At 37.1% G+C, this 18,809-nt stretch overlaps 3 protein-coding genes across 4 annotated transcripts in view; 2 read left to right on the top strand and 1 right to left on the bottom strand.

Moving 5' to 3' along the window:
• LOC132106610 (protein enabled homolog) overlaps positions 1-10,560 on the bottom strand; it is a 102,512-nt gene extending 91,952 nt beyond the window's left edge. The window contains exon 1 of the mRNA XM_059512447.1: positions 10,243-10,560. Coding sequence (XP_059368430.1) covers positions 10,243-10,247 — 5 coding nt within the window. The 5' untranslated portion in view covers positions 10,248-10,560. The remainder of the gene's footprint in view (positions 1-10,242) is intronic.
• Positions 10,561-11,988: 1,428 nt separating this feature from the next.
• Positions 11,989-13,033, top strand: LOC132107258 (signal recognition particle 9 kDa protein-like). The gene is made up of 3 exons (XM_059513492.1): positions 11,989-12,167; positions 12,397-12,465; positions 12,550-13,033. The coding sequence occupies exons 1-3, from the start codon at positions 12,096-12,098 to the stop codon at positions 12,667-12,669; spliced, it is 261 nt and encodes an 86-aa protein (XP_059369475.1). The 5' UTR covers positions 11,989-12,095; the 3' UTR covers positions 12,670-13,033.
• A 785-nt stretch (positions 13,034-13,818) lies between these two features.
• LOC132106604 (epoxide hydrolase 1-like) lies at positions 13,819-18,752 on the top strand. 2 transcript variants are annotated; one of them, XM_059512432.1, is made up of 9 exons: positions 13,819-13,959; positions 14,672-14,865; positions 14,973-15,153; positions 16,208-16,426; positions 16,522-16,651; positions 17,089-17,303; positions 17,446-17,554; positions 17,635-17,757; positions 17,959-18,752. In XM_059512432.1, exons 2-9 carry the CDS (start codon positions 14,683-14,685, stop codon positions 18,167-18,169), a joined length of 1,371 nt encoding a protein of 456 aa, XP_059368415.1. In that variant the 5' UTR covers positions 13,819-13,959; positions 14,672-14,682; the 3' UTR covers positions 18,170-18,752. The 2 variants fall into 2 exon arrangements, with proteins under 2 accessions (XP_059368415.1, XP_059368416.1); XM_059512433.1 differs by lacking the exon at positions 13,819-13,959 and adding an exon at positions 13,983-14,003.
• Positions 18,753-18,809: the final 57 nt, after the last annotated feature.

Here is an 18,809-nt window from a genome sequence, read left to right as displayed (position 1 = left end):
CGTTTGGGCCACAAAAGCATGCATGCGCTGTAACATTTGTTTATGTTGATGCCGTTAAAACAGTTTCAACAGGCTCCATTGTTAAAAGGTAACAAAGCTTAATCCTCTGGAGATGATTAACCGAGGAATTTTCTCCTGATAACCCCGAAAAGAACTTAAATTACACTTTCAGTTTTGAGTGTACAGATAAGAGCAATACATCAATCGATACTGTAAAGGGTCTACTTTTTTTGTATACAGACATAAAACTTTGTGCATTTATAAAATAAAGATAACAAACAAGGTGTGCTGTCTGCAGCCTTTGTCTGCGCTGATCTTCATATACAAACGCGTCATTAAAATGAATACTCAACGAAGAGACATGAGAGAGATATCTATAGAAAGCCTGACATGTCTACTTTTAAACTAAACAAGTGCCGCCGAAAACAAATATTCTGTGATAAAGTATAAAGATCATCCCTAATATCACGTACATGTATACATACTCGCATATATTTATTTATTTTATTTATTTTTTCATTATAGTAATGGAATTGCAGAAAATTCAAAAAGAAAAAAAATCTCTTAAAGCAGTTTTTTGTTTGTCTTTCTTGGCAACAAACATGAAGAATATGTAAACATGGCCCTCTGTTAGAAGTAGTAGATAACGCAGGTGGAGAGTATGTGACACTAATCCTGGAACAATAAATAAGGAAAGAGTTCAGAGATCCCAGTACCAGAAGTATTGTAACATAACCCACAGACTACAGGAAAACAGCAAGAAGAAAAACACTCAGAGGTAATAAAAGATGACAGCTGCTCTCTCTCCGACAGATGGGTCAACATAGAGACCACCTGTTCAGTACATGCACACTGAGAGATTCCCAACCATAGAACAACAGGGGAAAAAGGGGTTAGAAAAAGGGTGAGGAATTTGTGAAATTCTAAATTAGAAATGCACTCATGAAGAGATGCTTTGCACTGTATGAATGAAAGAATGGCCGTTATATTGAGTCCCAAAGAGAAGACGAAAAACATGGACCAGGGAAGTCAATTACAAAACTAGATAACCCACCCAAAAAATATCCCGAAGAAAAATAAAAAAGGACTGCACTTGTATTCTCTATACTTTGCATAAAAGACACAAACACTATTCCACCAACCTCTGCAAAGCCTTGCATTTCTTAGTCACAACATCTGTTGCAATAAGGGTCTTTGAGCCCAGGGCTGACATGTGCTTGTTTCTGCCCACTAGTCAACCAAAGGACATTGTATGAGTATTGATGTAGAGAATTAAATGTTGCCAACAGAAATTCTCCACACTTACTGTTAAAGATCTACACTAAAACTAGTACTCAGAAAGATCAACAAAAGTTACTGGCTGTTCTATTCCTCATGCTGAAACTTACATAAAACAATTCAGAGACAATAATGATACACATTTAGCTGATGTACTGAAAAATTACACTTCACTAAAAGATAACAAGCATGCACAAAAGAAAAAAAACAGTTGGGAGGAAAGGGCATCAGATTTTTGGGCAAGAAATGGCTGTAGTAATGAACAATGAATTCAAAAAATGTAATTTTGATTTTCTTAAATCAGATTTTTCTTTTTTGGTCCATTAGAAAATTAGTTTTAAACAAAACTGGATAAAGTGAAACTTATTTTCAGAAGCATTGTCTCTCCCAACTATCAAATTGTAATAAAACAATACAGAGAAAAATACTTCATATACATTCTCTGAAAACAAGAATCAATATCTTAACAGTTTTGCTTCCAGTAGATTTTTCTCGGTTTAACGATGTTTAGATATTTTAACAGAGCTGACAAGGAGGTCATGGTTTAAAGAACATTCAGAGATGAACTGATGGCAGCTTCAAGTGGAACCAACATTTCTTAATACACAATGTCCTTGCAACAGCTATTTTGTAGAAAAGTGCTGAAATGGAAAAAAAATCTCAAGTTACAGTACTGGAGCACAGCAAAAACAAGTCATTCCTGAAGATAAAGGTTTAAGTATCATGTAGGGCTGGGTACCAAACTTCGATGCCTTTATGGTATTGAACGAAAAACTTTGATACTATGAGTATCGAAAAATGATTTATCTTTCGGTGCCAAAAGCCAAGGGGCCGTTTTTTTTTTTGCCAAGCGGCTGTGTCTGTGTGAGCTTGTAGCATACGTGCATGTAAGGACCTAAATTCGCCGTGATTGGCTGTTCTGAAGATACTCGCAGTCACACAACACAAGTGTAGTTGTTTTTTCTCAAAACGTTTCTGTTTTACAATGCCAAAGAGGTCTAAAGTGTGGCTACACTTTATAAAAGTGGATGCCGAGTCAGCAAAGTGCAACATATGCGATAAGAGTATTGCAACCAAAGCCGGCAATACCACCAATTTAATAAAGCATTTGTTTGGATGAGTGTTTTGCCCTCCCTCCCTGTTTAGTTTGGTCTACTCCATTGCGTATCTTGAAACACGCCCCCTTTCACGTAGTCTAAAAAAAAACAGAGAGAGAGAGACAGATTTATCCGGTACAGTGAATTTCTCTGAGCAGCAGGCCACTGTATACGTTCACTTAAAACATAACCTACTGTGTTTACGAGAATACTTGCAGAGACAATTATTTTGACAATTATTTTGAGATAATTGTGCGCGCGAATTGTTTAAAACGCTTGAATCAGCAAGATTTAGAAACAATTGCAAACGATCAGCTACGATCTGTTTCACCCCTTCAAGCGAGTGAACAACGCGAATCAAGTTAGGAATTTTACATCACTATTCACCATAGCTCATCGGACTGGAAAACACAATAGCCCCGGGACGTGGGGCTAATTTTGCGAGCCCTGCACCTCAGATCTATCGAAACACTGTTTTCACACTGGTTTCGTTAAACAAAATAAATGGTTATTTTAAAAGATTGACTCAAAAGAATCATCTGTTCACGAATCGGATCATGAACTTGTATTACCGATCGCCAAAGATTATCTATTATTGAACATCTCAAATGAATAAAGACTTCAAGTTCATCTGTAAAGCACATAGTTTATAAACTTCTATTTCATGCATGATTCGTATGGATCTGCTAACTGAATGCAAAGTGTGAGTTCTAGAAAAATGTTTGTGTCTTGATGAGCATGTATCGCTCACTAGGAGTCGCTAAATGAACAGCTGCTGGTCTTTTTTTTTCTCTCAATGGAGGATCAGTTGCCCTATTGGTTAAAATCCCCAAACTGTTTACTTAAATATTAAATTAATAAATGACATAAAAACAGGGGCGTTTGCGTTATGATGTGGTGGGCTGCTGTGGGCCAGAATGTCCAGGGCCACTTTTTGGTCCCAGTCCGCCCCTGAATGGCACACCCCTATCCAAAAAGCACAACCAGTTGTATTAATAATGTTATCCCGAGTGTGAAGTGTTACCAGAATTTGTTTTAATTAGGGTGAAAAATTAAAGTTTTGTGTTTAATGTATTTGTGTTGATGTTGAAATGGATTTTAAAACATATGGTATTGAAAAAAGTATCGTTAGGAACCAGTATCAGAACTGAGGTATCGAAAATTGGCACCGGATCGAAAGATTTTGAACAATACCCAGCCCTAGTATCATGGAAAGAGAGATCTCGTATAATAAAGGTCAAACCTTCTAGTCAATTTCACAGTGATAACACGCACTGAGAAACACCAATAACAAAAGACAATCATTCCAAAGATAACTCACCCCACAAAAACCTCACAAATCTCATGGCATATCAGACATCCCACTTTTGAGCTTGTGGCACCTTTAACATGATCCCACTTTCATTGAAAACAATATATTTTGAATCATTGCTTGCATAAGCAGGCAGTGCCATTAGCACAGTGATTCTGATTAGGACATTGGTGATGCTGTTCTTTGTTTCAGGGATGTTCTCTTGGCTTGTGTGCTGTGAATGGCACAGCTTGAGGTGCAGAAGCCAGACGCAATGCTGGGTTCATTCGTGCAGCTGGATTAGGGCTGTGCTTACAGATCTTTTAGCAGCACATGGAATGACACAGAGCCGCTGCATGGCGTACAAGCTGAAAGATCATGTGAAGCTTCTTAGCAGTGCCATATTAAATAGGGAACGCAGATGTATCCTTTACATTCAATCTGATATTGATAAAAGGCGGCAAAGAGGGATTAAAGAAACACTTTATGAGAGACAAGCTGATGTTAATGAAACCTTCAAATACGAGAAAATAAAAGAGTCGACTATGCATAAAGAAAGAGGACTCTTGTGCTTGTTCAAGTAGGCAATTTTTGCCAAGTTCCAAAGTGGGGTATAACAGTATCTCATCCCCAGATTTGGCCAAACTTTCAGGCAGTTTTTACTGTTTTTGAAAAACACTCTTCAGAATCCAGAAGTTGGCTCAGGACGGTTTTGTTAAACGGCCACAAAAGCCAGAGAAGGTTTTACAGCCAGTGTCCAACAATCCAGTTTCAGGGTCGAGCTCTATTGTTGCACACACAAAAGGGAGATGTTTTATTCACAATAGCAGGGCACTACATTGTGTAGGGCATCGGGGGCCTGGCGAAAAGGAATGCGGACCGATTGCCTCTCAACCTTCAAAGCTTCTATCAATCGTGCAGCTTTGGATTCTTTTGTTTATATTAATACACATCAGTGCATCAACAAATTCCAAATTCATTCAATTCTGCCAAAGCATCCTAGTTGGATATCGTGTGGTAACTAGATTTTTTCATTTTCTGAAGAAAACGAGCTTGGGTTAGCAACTCAAGGTGAATATAATCAGTTATATTAATTCTAAAGTCCCCTAAGATTATTTACACCATAACTGATAATTCAGGCACAAGATGGTGTCAGTAGAGTTTGTGGGAAATGAGAAGTGAGGCTGTGGTGTGATATGAAAGATGTGAAAGTAGCATTGATTTCAGTTATATAAGCTATTGCCATGGATGTTGGGGAGTATTAGGAAACATCTGACTGTCAAATGCCACCAGCACTGACCAATCAGATTCAAGAACTCTAAAGAGCAGTGTAAAAAGTGCCGATTGTTTAATACTGAGGATTTGAAAAAAAAAAACGTGATGTTATACAAAGGATTATTTTGCTGATAAAGACTGGTCCTTATCAAAGTATTTTTTGAGATAGCTATACAACTGTGCAAACTCATCAGAATTCTATGTTGTGATAACATTCACAGCTGTTTCAACACTCTACACATTAGAGTAATCATCCATGTCCTCCTCCGCACGCCGAAGTGCAAGCATCACACGCTGCCCCTTAAGCTTCTTACAAACCCAAATTTCACATCGGAAAAGTGTCCTTTTATTGCGACCGCAGCCTAAAAGGTAGAGTGCCTGCTGAACAGCAGCTCCAGTTACAGGAACAGCTCCACAAACACAGAGGGACGGGGGTAGAAAGGAGGCCATTGGACGACAGTAACTAATCCGTCGCTTGCTGTTGTGCTGCATAGCATGCCATCTTGAAAACAAGATGAGGGATCCTGGCCAGATTTCTAAACCGAATGCACCCACACACACAAAACATCTTATCTTTGATTCAGATGCTGTTATCTGTTCGATGCGAAAAGGTCTTAAGATTTTGAACGGAATGCAGACATTGGGGATTCTTGTTGGTCAGCTTCACTTAAAGGAGAATTGTTAGAAAAATGCAAGCAGGTTGTAGATGCAGGTTGAGATGCAGCCAGAAGGCCACAGAGCGTGATGAGCACCACGTACTCTCCAGTCATGAAGGCGTCCAAATCGAAAGGCCTGGTTCCTCAAGGGGCTCGGTTGAGTGCCAACAGTCTGTGTAAGACGCTGGTGCTGCTACTTCAAGTCTGTCCATGTTTTCCTAGAGTACAGTTAAGTGAAGGTGAGAACTTCATGATATTAATGGTTGAGGTTTGGGAGGCTTTTTAAGTCCCATTTTTTAACACGTCATTTCATTGCCTAAAGTCAAAAACCTCAATAGGCCAAGCATAAATTTTCCAGCCAGAGCTGTTGATTAATAGATGCTGATTGATTGCAATTTAACCACCAAAAGGTGGAAAACTGTAGCATTGTTCCATTCATAGGAAGTACAGAAGGGCCCCAAGCCATCAATGCATACTGCATAAAGTTTAGAGAAAGGGATCACGAATAAGAAATGCTAACCAGCTGGTTATGCCTTCCCAACATGCATCTGATATTTTCTTGTTAATCAATCCAACAGACTTGGCACATGTAAAACTGATAACTGCCAATTTCCATGATCATGAGATAAAAGCACTGGTCATGTAAAAAAAAAAAAATTCCTGACCTGTCCTCATTAAGAGAATAAATTGTGGTTGGTGTAGCATATGCAGCTAGTTAAAGGGAAAATAATGCAATGGTAAAATGATGCATTTCCTTTAGGGGAAAAGAGACGACGTGTCTTTCAGTCCAAAGATAGATGACTATTAGCCTTTCTGAGATGTGTAAATAGCATCTACACAGAGTAGAAAATCATTCTTAATCACTTGATGACATGTATTGATTACGATGAAGCCATCTAAGGCATTATAAATACTGAAGAGAATTATAAATTATTTATTATAAATACAGCATAGTGAAGAGGACATTTGGGTACACGCCACACGCTTAAGCAGCACATATTTATTTTGTTGCCCATGTTAACAGGTAACAGTCCACACTGACCACACAAGCAGTGTGCAAGAAGAGTTTCAGTCTTATTGTTTTTACCATGCTTTCTGTTCTAAACTTAGCAGAACACACTAAGATAAATGTAATGCAGTCATGAAGAAACAAAGGCAATTATTTTATTTTTTATCATTCGATTACAGTCTATCAGGTTTTGCAACATTTCAACAAATCAGACAATTTATGCAGTTTAGATTTTGTACTTTACGACAATCAAGTTTGTAATGATTTTTCAACTGCCAAGTTGAAATTAAATTATTCATTTATGGCAGTAATAAAGACAAAAACAGTTTAGTAACCCAGAAATTGCATTATTTTGCTTCACTTATGCACCAACTGCATTAGCAATATGAAACAGGCCTTAGATAGAAAACAGTGCTGTGCTCCGCTACCTGACAACAAGGCCTTATGCAAACGCAACAGGAACTGTAGTGTATCTGAGACACTATCAAGCCTATTTTAAACACTCTGGAAGGCTTATTGGCCTTAAAGTGGCCATAAAGCACCTGGGAGACGGTGCGGACATAAGAGGTAATCAGAATCACTCAACTTGATGATTGCCACTGAATCTTTTCACTGAAAATTCAAGCTGCAGATAGCCATGATAGCAGGTGTGATAGCAAAAAATAAATGAACTCCCAAAGTGACTGAATTTAGAAGAGCAGCAATGATAAAGGATTTGTGAAGACTACTCAAATGGCGCATGGAGCGATTTGTTCATAAGGGACCTACAAAGCCATAACAGACTGTTAGATTTCACAATCACATGCAGATCTGGAGCTAACAGGCATTTTTTCCTCTAAACTCAAGGACGGGGTCACAATAGCAACAGACTATCCAAGAGATGTCTATGATGGAGACGGAACTAGGCTAGAACCAAAATATTATTCCTATAATGCAGATCAAACCAAGACAATAATAATAATAATAATAATAATAATAATAATAATAATAATAATAATAATAATATACCCACTTATTCATTGCTAATCCATCTACTCAAAAGCAAGCTTCATCTGCTATAGCCCTTGAAAAGTTTCAAAGTGACTGTGGGCTTAAAATCATGCTTCAATGTCTCATTGACTAACAATGAGCGTTGGGGGAAATTATACTGTCATCTTTTTTTAATAATATTGCCTGCAAATGTGCCATCACTTTTACCTGAATAATAATGGAAACGATATGTTCATGTTCCATTTGAGAGGCATTTCGTGATAATCAACAGGAAAACTGAATTCAGCTACACTGTTCAAATCAATCTATGCAACATTACAGAAACAATCTAAGCAAGTATATTGCAATAATATACATACTTTGTGTGTGCAACATTGCATGTAATGAAACTTAGTCCATTACGGTAAGAAAATGATGTCAATCCAAGCATTGATATTCAATGACATTATGAACTCGCTTTAAACAAAATACAAATCAGTGGTAATCCACTATGATTAAATGCATTCTTGATTGCTTTTGCTTTATCTAAATCCCTCTAGAAACAACTTGGGGTCTGTGGTAAGTGAGGAGTGCAACAGGATGAGTCTGAGCCACTGACGTCAAAGATAAAGAACTTTTATAGAGAGCTCTGTATCTAAATGAGAGATGAAATGGAAAATCTAATGGGTGACAGGGTGTAATAGAGAGATAGTGTGTCTACCTCATCTGCCCCACCACCCCAATCTCCACCAAAGAGAGTAATTACATAAGAAGAAAAGGAAGAGAAAATTTTAAATGGCCCCTTCAATATGATTGTGCTCGCATATTATTCTGTTCTGATTAGGCATGAATATTCTGAAGGGGCTTGAGTCCTTTCTAATGGTATATAGTTACAGCAGGAGCATACTAATGAATTCATAAAGACACTTTCACCTCTACAAAGCCCTGATTGGGCATAAAGATCAGAGCAGCCTGATTAGGATTTTCTTAAACAGTCTGAAAAGATACAAAAGTGCTCCAGACAAAAGTTGAGTTGATTCTGATAGACTTCAGTTAACATGCACTATAATGAAAACACATGACCCATATTATTCAAGTCCGTGGCTATTTTCATTATCTATGAACCAGACAGCAGTGTTACTAACTTGGACTTCGTGGAATTTTGGAAATCTTGGAACAAGTCTTTCAGGGGGTTGGTTAAACTTAGTTACTAGCCTCAAACATAAATTACCAGCAAGAAGTCTGGACATACTCATTCTTTACTACCACTTTTTCCACATTTAAGGAAAAGAGTGAAGTCAACTATTAAACAACAAAAAATGGAAATTATGCTTTTTAACAGCATTGATGAAGTTCTTATGATGGTCATAAGCTAAAAACTACATAACTAATATTTTTGTAAAATAATGCAGGGTTAAGCACTTTAAGACCACAAAAAGTGTCCAAACTTTTGCTTGTTAGTGAAAAAACAGTTAAGAATCTGAATCCAAGCTAAGCAATGGATTTGATTGACAGAAAGATTGATAATTATATCAGGTTCCTTCCTCACACACATAATAAACCTATGGTCATGTCACACAATTAAAAGCTCGACACTTCCCAACACATGCTCGTGATAAGTAAGAGGGAACAGCCTGGGTCTAAAAAAACACACAAACCACACCTGTTATGGCTAACAAACATGAACATTCGCTCTGCTCAATCGCCCTCCCGAGCGTGAAACAATCCTGTTTTTGACACAAGAAGCAACCCACATACATCTGAGGTGCTTTACTATGCAACACCACAGTTTGTGGGAACACAGGCCAAATAATACAGAAGAGATTCATCTAAACCTAAGGGGAAGGTTACATCACATCATCCGAACTCCGCTTTAAGGGTAGCTTGATTCTGATGAACAGCTGGCTCGTTCTTCATGAGTCTTCAGCAGGAGTGTGGGAGGAAGTACTTTGTGATTCTGATCATCAAAGCAAGGCTTGAACATTTTAACACATGCTCTCACAAGATCACCAGACACTTGAAACATGCCTACAATGTAATGCAATGAATCCAATATTGAATCAACCAGTTATTAACAAAGAGTCTAGTGCATATTAGTGTATAAAAAAATGAAAGCCAACAGAAACGAAAAAATATATATATTTCAATCTAATAAAAGGAGGAACGACTAAAAATGGCATCACCATATGAAATGAACCCAATGTGTTAAAACACTTATGCTTCTTTTCTTTGTAACATGAACAAAAGTGTCACATGCACTCAAATACGCTTATATAATGAATCCTAAACAAACAGGATTTCTAGAGTTTAGTGCATAGCAAAACTTGCCTATTTACATGATTGTTCAAACTGAAATGCACGCAAGTGTATGCACGTCTTTTCCTCGTACCCCAAGTGAAGTACGAAGCAGAGCTTAACCTGATTTTACTAATTGGTCAATTTAGCAGTGAAAATTTGAAAGATTAATTTTAACAATACTATCAATTAAGAGACTAATGCAACGACAATCCACATCGTTAATCGAATTCATTTAAAACAACTATTTGTTTATGAATTATTTATAAGATAACGCATATAGCAAATAGCACGTACAAAATGTTCAGCTCTCTCTCAATGTATCGTGATCTTGATTCGCTGTGGGTTAAAATGAAACAAGATTTTTCTTACCTCATGGTGATTTCTGCGCTATATGTTCGGCGTTATATAATTTCAGAGAGTTTACAAAGTTCGCACTTGATCACAAAAGATATGAATGAAACGCCGCAGGACAATATAGTTTTTTATCCCGCAAAGTAAAAAAATAAAAACTAAAGTAAATTAAAAAAAGAACTCGGTCTACATGATCTACCACATTGCACCCCTTTTGTGGATGCTGCAGCGCAAAAAAAAAAATGTAAGTGAGAATATAATTCTCTGTTTGGTCTTGCAAGCGCCTGATCTTCTAATAGCGGCGACGTGCCAGTGGGATCCCCTTCTACAGCCACAGCAGCGACGCAGAGCTTTACTGCGCTACGTCACTACGCAAGAGACGCACAGGCCACGCCCCCATGTTTTTTTAGCTATATAATATTTGTACAAGAATACACAAATTCTTGATTTTATAAAATTAAATTAAAATTAAATTAATAAATTAAGACAGTATTAGTTAAAAAGTAACATATATAAATGCCAATATCGTCTTTCCAGCTAAATAATTAAAGACTATATTGATAATATTTATTCAAGCCTTCACCATATTAAAATGCTTGACAGGAGTATGTCATCTGACTTTGATCAGTCTGCTGTCACCTGTTCATAAAGACAACCAATAGTGTGCTCGCATTGATGGCAGGAGTAATGGATCTGATGGTTCATCACAAGTGTTCAAACTGTGTGACTTGAGAAGGGTTAAATCCACGTATCTCACTTAGGCTACTAGATAGATCAACTACCACTGTTACTCATGCATCTCCGATTCTGAACTGTGGTACTTACATGGGAATAAATATGTGGTTTGGGTATATGACTGAAGGCAAAATAAAAGGGATAAATTTGGAATACACATTCAAAGTTGTGTGTAATGCAACTTTGAAAAGATCTACACTGCCATCTACTGGTGCACTTTTGCAGAGTTAAGTGTGCAGTCTTATTTGAACAAATCAATATTCTCGTTCTTCTTTCTGTATATCATATCATAGCTTTTCAGACAATATTTAGAAGTTAATACAATACTTCAATAATGCATTCTATGTGCAATGTACATCTTTTAAAACTCTTATGTCGTTAAAAAACACGATCAATCTGCACATATATTGTTTTTCAAGACAATTACACTCGGTCTCAAAGACAAATAACATACTGTAAAACAGTTCTCATTTATTCCTCTTCTAGGACTAGACTACACGTCACTTTAACAGCCTTTCAATGGATATTTACGGGAAAGTAGGTAGCTAGTATTTGGATAGGACGTTGTGTACCAGCAGGGAGCGCACTGGGGCTCAAAAAGCCCCCAGAAATGATCTTCGCCGCGTTCAAATCGCAGGACGTTTTGAGTCCTACTAGGACTCATGTATAACTAGAACGTGTAATCGTTTTTAAAAGCTGTTATTCTAATGGATATGTAACTAGAATAACTATTTAACTCCGATTTAGCAATAACTACAAATTTATTTTAAATACAGTCATCACAAATAACGATGATTGGCCCAGCCTGACCTGCGCTGTAAAATGTATCAAGTACCACATGACAACGCGGCCACTAAGCACCGCCCCTCTTTACACTTGTTTTAAGTTAATCGCGCATTCTATTCCTATAATAAACCAATCGCGACCCTCAATTCCAACAAGTACCCTACGTGAAATGTACGCATCAGTGTGCACGTTTTCTATTGGTGCGTTCAGCTGCTGACCAATCAAATGTGCGTTTTTAAACGCGTAAAGGTGGCCATATTTTATGCCACCTGGGTTTTGCTTCAAACAGCTGTATTTGGCCTCGCCGCTAAAATATTTAATAACATTCCCTATATTTAGTTTATTACATCATGCCTTATTATCAGACGTGGGAAGAGTTTGCGCGAGCTGCAGAAAAACTTTATTTGACAGATCCGATGAAGGTAATTAATAAACAACCTCTTAGTTACAGGCTACAAGGACAGCTCATGATGTTCACATATTTTACATTCAAAGAGCAACTTATTAATATTTTGAAATGTGTTCGGTATGTTGTAGAAGCATCATGTATATGTGCCCCTAAATTAAACTGTCAAGCAGAGAAGGGCTGCAGAATTCAAGCCTGAAACGTGCTGATGCATTGTAACTGTTTTGTGAATGTTGTTTATTCAGGTCAGAGTGGTTCTGAAATATCGACACTGTGATGGAAATATCTGTATGAAAGTCACAGATGATTCCGTGGTAAGTTTTGAGCCCTTGTGAGTAGACTGCTTTGTTTGTGGTCTTGTGTAGAAGTTGTTATATTCACTATATGTTTTCTTTCAGTGTCTGCAGTACAAAACTGACCAGGCTCAAGATGTAAAGAAGATCGAGAAACTGCACGGGAAGCTGATGAGATTAATGGTCTCCAAAGAGTCCCACAGTGGAGCCATGGAGACGGACTGAGTAAAATAAATGAACCGTTGGGATTGCATGGACAGTTGTTTGTTACTCAGTTCGACTGATAATGAAGAGAGAAGGAACCACAGGAGGATGGAGATGAAGTTTGGGTGATGTTTATTGACTAATACTGAGGATGTTCAACATTTATGCTCATTTGGAGAGCAAACAGCAAGAGCATCCTACAAGAGGCCGGTTTTTGTGGCCCTGTTTGGAGGACAGACAACGTTGTAGTGATTATACAGCTGTTTTCATTTGGTCTGCCTATTACTTAATTTTTGGAGAAAATAAGTTTTAACTGCATCAAAATCAAAAGAATACTTTTTGAAGCAGGACCTTCTTAATTTCTTAGATCACAGTAAAATCTCAGTCCTGAAGTTTGTATGTCTATTCATGATGTACACAGAACCTTAATAAAAGTCAAAAAAAATTTCTCAACTTTCTTCTCAAGTATTACTCTATGCAAACATTTAATGAGTGCCTTTAAATGTCATTCAAATAGACTTTTTTCTGTTCATTTGAGTTTTGACAATACACTTCTGTCTGAAACGCAAGATAGAAAGCAGTTGTGGAGGGAAGGAGTAGTTTTAGTTGTTATATAATTTACAAGCTAATTTTCTCAATTGTAGTTTTTGAACTATTTAATGCTTCGTTTTTTTTATCTACTGAAACTTTTGTAATGGATGATAGACACAATATGGTTTTAACAGAAAATCTGGTCTACCTGATTCGGGTGACCTACCAGTAGCTTCCTCTGTCATGTTTCAGCGTAAAAACCCTAATCCCAGACAGTAAGATTGTCAGGATTTAAAGCCGCAACATGTTAGTTTAATAAGCGACTTACATGTGTGTCTTGCTTCAGAAAACCAGCCCTGCTTCAGTCAGCTGTAAAATTGGTCTACTGCACCAATTCAGTTTTTACCATAAAGCATAAATATAATTTCACAAATTACTTTTAAAACGTTTTTTGTTTAATCTTTTAAAGATTTCTAGAACGTTTTTATTGCAAAAGGTTATTGCCTAACTACAATCACAGTGCAACATTGTGAAATGTAAAAAATCGTTTGTTTGATGTGTATTTATTTGGCACTACAATAAGGCCAAGACACTTATCCGAGAGAAAAAAATAAAAAAGTTGTACATAACCGAATTACCGGTATGTGTTCTCCACAGTGAAAAGTAGCGTGCTCAGCGCCTGATTGTATTGTGACTACAATGTGACTACATTTCCCGTGGTGCACTGAGCTTAGGGTCTTGGTGCTGAACGATCGCAGAATTACATTGCTGCTTATTGAGGTGAGTGTGCTGCATTTCTGGTGTTTGTAATCACGACCAATTTGGTAAATTTAGCTAGTTTGTTAATATTAATCTAAAGCAACAGCATATAATTAGGTTGTTGATATAACTCGATCTTTACATGTAACGTTATATTTATGAATATCAAATCACTTATGTAACTTTCTCGTGCAATGCTAAGTTTCTGTGTGGATTATGTTAGCAACTTGGGAGCTCATCGACAAGAAAAAGACTGCAAAAGAGTTGCTCAGTCTCTTTCTAGATTTCCACAGAATTTATTTAACCTCTTAGATTAAAATCTATATATAAATTGTTTGTACAGAAAGTAATACGTCAGAGGAGGTTATGTCTGATATTTTTGAGAATAATTCATAATTAGAAGAACAGCCCACATTCTGACATTCCTGTTTACAGGGTATTTACTGTACATTGGTAGTTAGACAGAGAAGAGCTTTGTCATGCATTTTGCCCCAAATGTTGTAACCACAGAACTTTGTCCATCCTAATCCCATTGTTGGGAATGTTGTGCAACAAGAAACCTTTGCTCCATTTTCTTGCATGCATGCATTAAAAGCACCTTGCTAAGTCCTAGAGGTTGTATGAAAGGTTGCAGGTTCAATCCCTGCAAGGAGTTATCCATGAGCTAACTATTGGCATTTCTCCCACTTCAGTTTACTTCGAGGACATAAAAATGTTATTTGCTCCATTCCAGGGCCCTGAACCATGTACAAAGAGTTGGCGGTGGCGTTGGGGCTTGGAGCGGTGGTAGCTCTGGTATTCCTGAAGAAGAGAAATAGGGTCCTGAAAGCTCAGGATGGGTGGTGGGGTGTGGGAGCTTGTCCCCAAGGACCTGAGGATGACAGTGTCCATCCTTTTAAAGTTGAGACAACTTCAGAAGAGATTGAGGTAAATCCTGATCTGAAAATTAAAGTAAAATTTCATATAGTCGTTTCACTGGAAATACGTTTTGGTGTGTATTTGGTCTGTAGCAACAGCTCTTTTATATTCCTTAGGATCTGCACCGCAGGCTAGATCAGACCCGTTCCTTTCCTTCTCTTGAAGACAGTCAGTTTAACTATGGCTTTAACTCCAGATACCTTGAGAAGGTTGTGTCTTATTGGAGAAATGATTTTAACTGGAGGAAACAAGTGGATAAACTGAACAAATACCCTCATTTCAAAACCAAAATCGAAGGTGAGGCCTAACTGATACACAGCTATAGTAAAGGTTTTGCCACATTAGCTAAATTTTTAATGAAGGTTTGCAAAATTTCATGCAGATTTCATGTACATCGTGCAAAATCTCACAGAACAATGGTAAATGCACCTTAAAGGAATGGTTCACACAAAAATGAAAATTAGCTGAAAAGTGAATATAGATGAGTTTGTTTCTTCAGTTGAAATGTTTTGAGATATTCAGTAATGCATCAGTTGTTTATAAATTGATCCTCTGCAATGAATGGGTACCGTCAGAATGAGAGTCCAAACAGCTAATAACAATATCACCGTAATCCACATGACTCCAGTCTATCTATGAACATCTTAAGTGCTGTGTGGTTGTGAGAAACAAATCCATAATTAAGTTTTTGTAATTTTACTTATTTATTTATTAACTTTAAACCATACATAGTCCCAGTCTAAAATACCAGTCCATAATCAATAATAATATTTCCTTCAGTGAAAAAAAGTTAATGTTGTGTTGTCCCCTTACATCAAAATTGACAAACATATTTGTTTAAAGCTGTTTTGAACTGTTTTTACTTGTAAACAGTGCTTGATCTGTGCATATTTCTCACCTGATTCAGACAAGACCACTTTTTCACTGGAGAAAGCATTATGGATAAAGGATTTATATTTTAGACAGAAGCAATGGTTTGAAGTTAAAAACATCTTGATTAATTTATTTCTTATCTTGATTAATTTATTTCTTAGAAACACACATTTTCACTTCCTGAAATAAATTGATCAACTGGAGTCATGTTTCAGCTCTCATTCTGATGGCACCCATTCACTGCAGAAATGATGTAGTGCTAAATTTCTCCAAATCTGATCTGATGATGTAACAAACTCATCTACATCTTGGATGACCTGAGGTTGAGTAATTTTTCTGCAAATGTTTATTTTTGGGTGAACTGTTCCTTCAAAAACTAAATTTTTCACCAGAAGATGCTTGAATTTTGCAGACATTTAAAATACTCCACAACTGAATTCATTTTTGTTCTTTGTTGTGTTGTCCGCTATAACAAAAGGTATTGATATTCACTACGTTCACGTGAAACCAAAGAACCTGGCCGAGGGAACCCGTGCTGTGCCTCTGATGATGGTACATGGATGGCCCGGCTCTTTCTATGAGTTTTATGGTATCATCCCCCTGCTTACGGAGCCATCCAGTCCTGATGACATAACCTTCGAAGTCATTTGTCCCTCAATACCTGGTTATGGTTTCTCAGAGGCTCCACGTAAGAAAGGTAAAGGGCAAACAACCCAACAGATATTTTTATTGTTTCAAACACACACAGATTAGTATTTTTTTTTTAATATAATCATAATGTGTTCTGCACAGGTTTTGACACTGTATGTGCAGCTCACATATTTAATAAACTGATGAAGAGGCTTGGTTTCAACCAGTACTATGTTCAGGGAGGAGACTGGGGCTCGCTTATTACCACTAACATGGCCCAGCAGGAGCCCAAGTATGTATAAAAGCATATAAAATTGGTTCTCAACTTTTTTGACTCCAGGGTCCTACTTTGTCCAAGACAACTGGTGCATTCAAGTGCCAATATATTTGTAATTTCATAAATATTTTAACAAATTTTACCATCAATACAGATGCTGCATTTATTGCGTTTCCCATTTTTGTGCTTTTTTTTTTCAACATGACTTGAATGCACTAAAGATTTGAAGGCCATTTGTTAAAGCTGTTATTTAATAATAAAAAATAAATGGACAAAAATGTTAATGTTAAAATTTTTAATTAATATAACTAAATTGAAATCATTTTAAGAGTTATTGGGGCCTCCTGGTTGAGAACCCATGTGTTTCATCATATTGAAATCCATAATAAACATTTCAAGTACTTGAAAGATTTCAAGAATTGATTTTTGTTGTTCATCTTTGTTGTCCTCAGTGCTGTGAAAGGCCTCCACATTAACTTTGCTCCCCCTGCAAAAGCAGGCCTTCTCATGATGTTGTCTATTATTTTTGGTCGCCGATTCCCCAAACTCTTTGGCTTCACTGAACACGATGTGAAACGCCTTTTCCCCACTATGGAAAAGCTTGTAGTAGACGCATTAAGGGAGACTGGATACATGCACATACAATCCACTAAACCTGACACTGCAGGTGAGAGACATATAGAAATATTTACAATGTGCAACTTTAAATCGACTTGAATATGATTGTGTTGTGACACTGGTCCATTGGATTATATATTTTGTGTTATTGAACAACAGACTTTGATTTGAAGCTTGACTGTATTGCACAGGCCGTGGGTTGAATGACTCTCCCGTTGGTTTGGCTGCCTACATTTTGGAGAAATTTTCAACCTGGACTGAGCCTGAGTTTAAGAACCTTGAGGATGGTGGGCTGGAGAGGTAGTCATATTTGACTTCAGCTTTATTATAGGCTGGTGAAATGTGTGTTCAGTTAAATAGTCTTGTTAATTCCCCAACAGGAAGTATTCTCTTGATGATCTTCTGACAAATGTGATGATCTACTGGACCTCTAGGTGCATTATATCCTCCATGCGTTTCTACAAGGAGAACTTAAGCAAAGGCCTGAACCAGCCCCATGCAAAGTATTTACTATTACATGAAGCTGTATTTTCTGTACAGTACTCATCGATATTGTGTTCCCAAAAATATTTGGGCACAGAAAATTAGGTTCATTTATGTGTAATATGAAAACCACTGTCTTGAGGTCGGCCAAAAAATTGTATATTTTTGAAAGAAGTTAAAAATCACTAATTTAGTATGCCATGTCTCTCTTTTCCCAATAGGCTTCCAGTTTATGTTCCGACCGGTGTGGCCTCTTTCCCTAACGAGTTGATGCATTCCCCTAAATTGTGGGTGACACAGAAATACCATAAGCTGAAGACTTACACTCCCATGGCTCGCGGGGGCCATTTTGCTGCTATGGAGGAGCCACAGTTATTGGCAGAGGATGTTCAGAACTTTGTCAAGATTGTGGAAAAGAGAAAGAAGAAATAAACAGTTCTATGTCCTTTTATTCATGGGACTAATGGAACACAGTGTTTAGATTCAGAGATACATGAAGTAAAAAAAACAACAACCGCTGGACCACAACAGATGACTAATCCTAATCATAACTGTGTCAGAAACTATTTGCATTACATTAAATTTATGTAATTCTAGAAATGTATTAACACAATTTTATTTTTATTATGTGTCTTAGTTTTATTGCCGTTTAAATAATTATATTATAATGCGGAAAGCTTACAGTGATTATTTATGGAGTGGTCCGAATGGGACCACGGGAATCAATTTAATGCTGATGTTAAACTGTATGAAATGATAGTCAATTCTTTATCGAATCGCTTTTTAATTGCAGTTATTGAATGATAGCAATACGTAGTAAAGACTGAAATCACAAAAGACTGTCTGGAAGACATTTTTATTGTTATCAAGACAAATTTAATATCACTTTTTCATTACATTCATCAAGAGGAAAAATGAGTGTTCATGATTCAAAGTAATGCCCACTAGAGTGGCTAAGTATATCAGTTCTTCTATTCTGCATTAATCTATATAAATAAAAGTATCATCGCTTATAGATGCTCGGCTGGCCAATGCAACTTCCTCTTTTTCCACATAATGGAAAGTTCTTGGC

The sequence above is a fragment of the Carassius carassius genome, chromosome 27 (genome assembly GCF_963082965.1).
Source record: "Carassius carassius chromosome 27, fCarCar2.1, whole genome shotgun sequence".
Taxonomy (NCBI): domain Eukaryota; kingdom Metazoa; phylum Chordata; class Actinopteri; order Cypriniformes; family Cyprinidae; genus Carassius; species Carassius carassius.
The sequence above is the reverse complement of the archived record's forward strand: the minus strand, read 5'-3'. Positions and strand labels throughout refer to the sequence as shown.

Coding starts and splice junctions, on each gene's coding strand:
- LOC132107258 (XM_059513492.1), top strand. CDS start 12,096: ATGCCTTATTATCAGACGTGGGAAGAGTTTGCGCGAGCTGCAGAAAAA. Junction 12,168..12,396: donor ATTTGACAGATCCGATGAAG/GTAATTAATAAA, acceptor TTGTTTATTCAG/GTCAGAGTGGTTCTGAAATA. Junction 12,466..12,549: donor AAGTCACAGATGATTCCGTG/GTAAGTTTTGAG, acceptor GTTTTCTTTCAG/TGTCTGCAGTACAAAACTGA.
- LOC132106604 (XM_059512432.1), top strand. CDS start 14,683: ATGTACAAAGAGTTGGCGGTGGCGTTGGGGCTTGGAGCGGTGGTAGCT. Junction 16,427..16,521: donor AGAGGCTCCACGTAAGAAAG/GTAAAGGGCAAA, acceptor TGTTCTGCACAG/GTTTTGACACTGTATGTGCA. Junction 17,555..17,634: donor GAGGATGGTGGGCTGGAGAG/GTAGTCATATTT, acceptor ATTCCCCAACAG/GAAGTATTCTCTTGATGATC.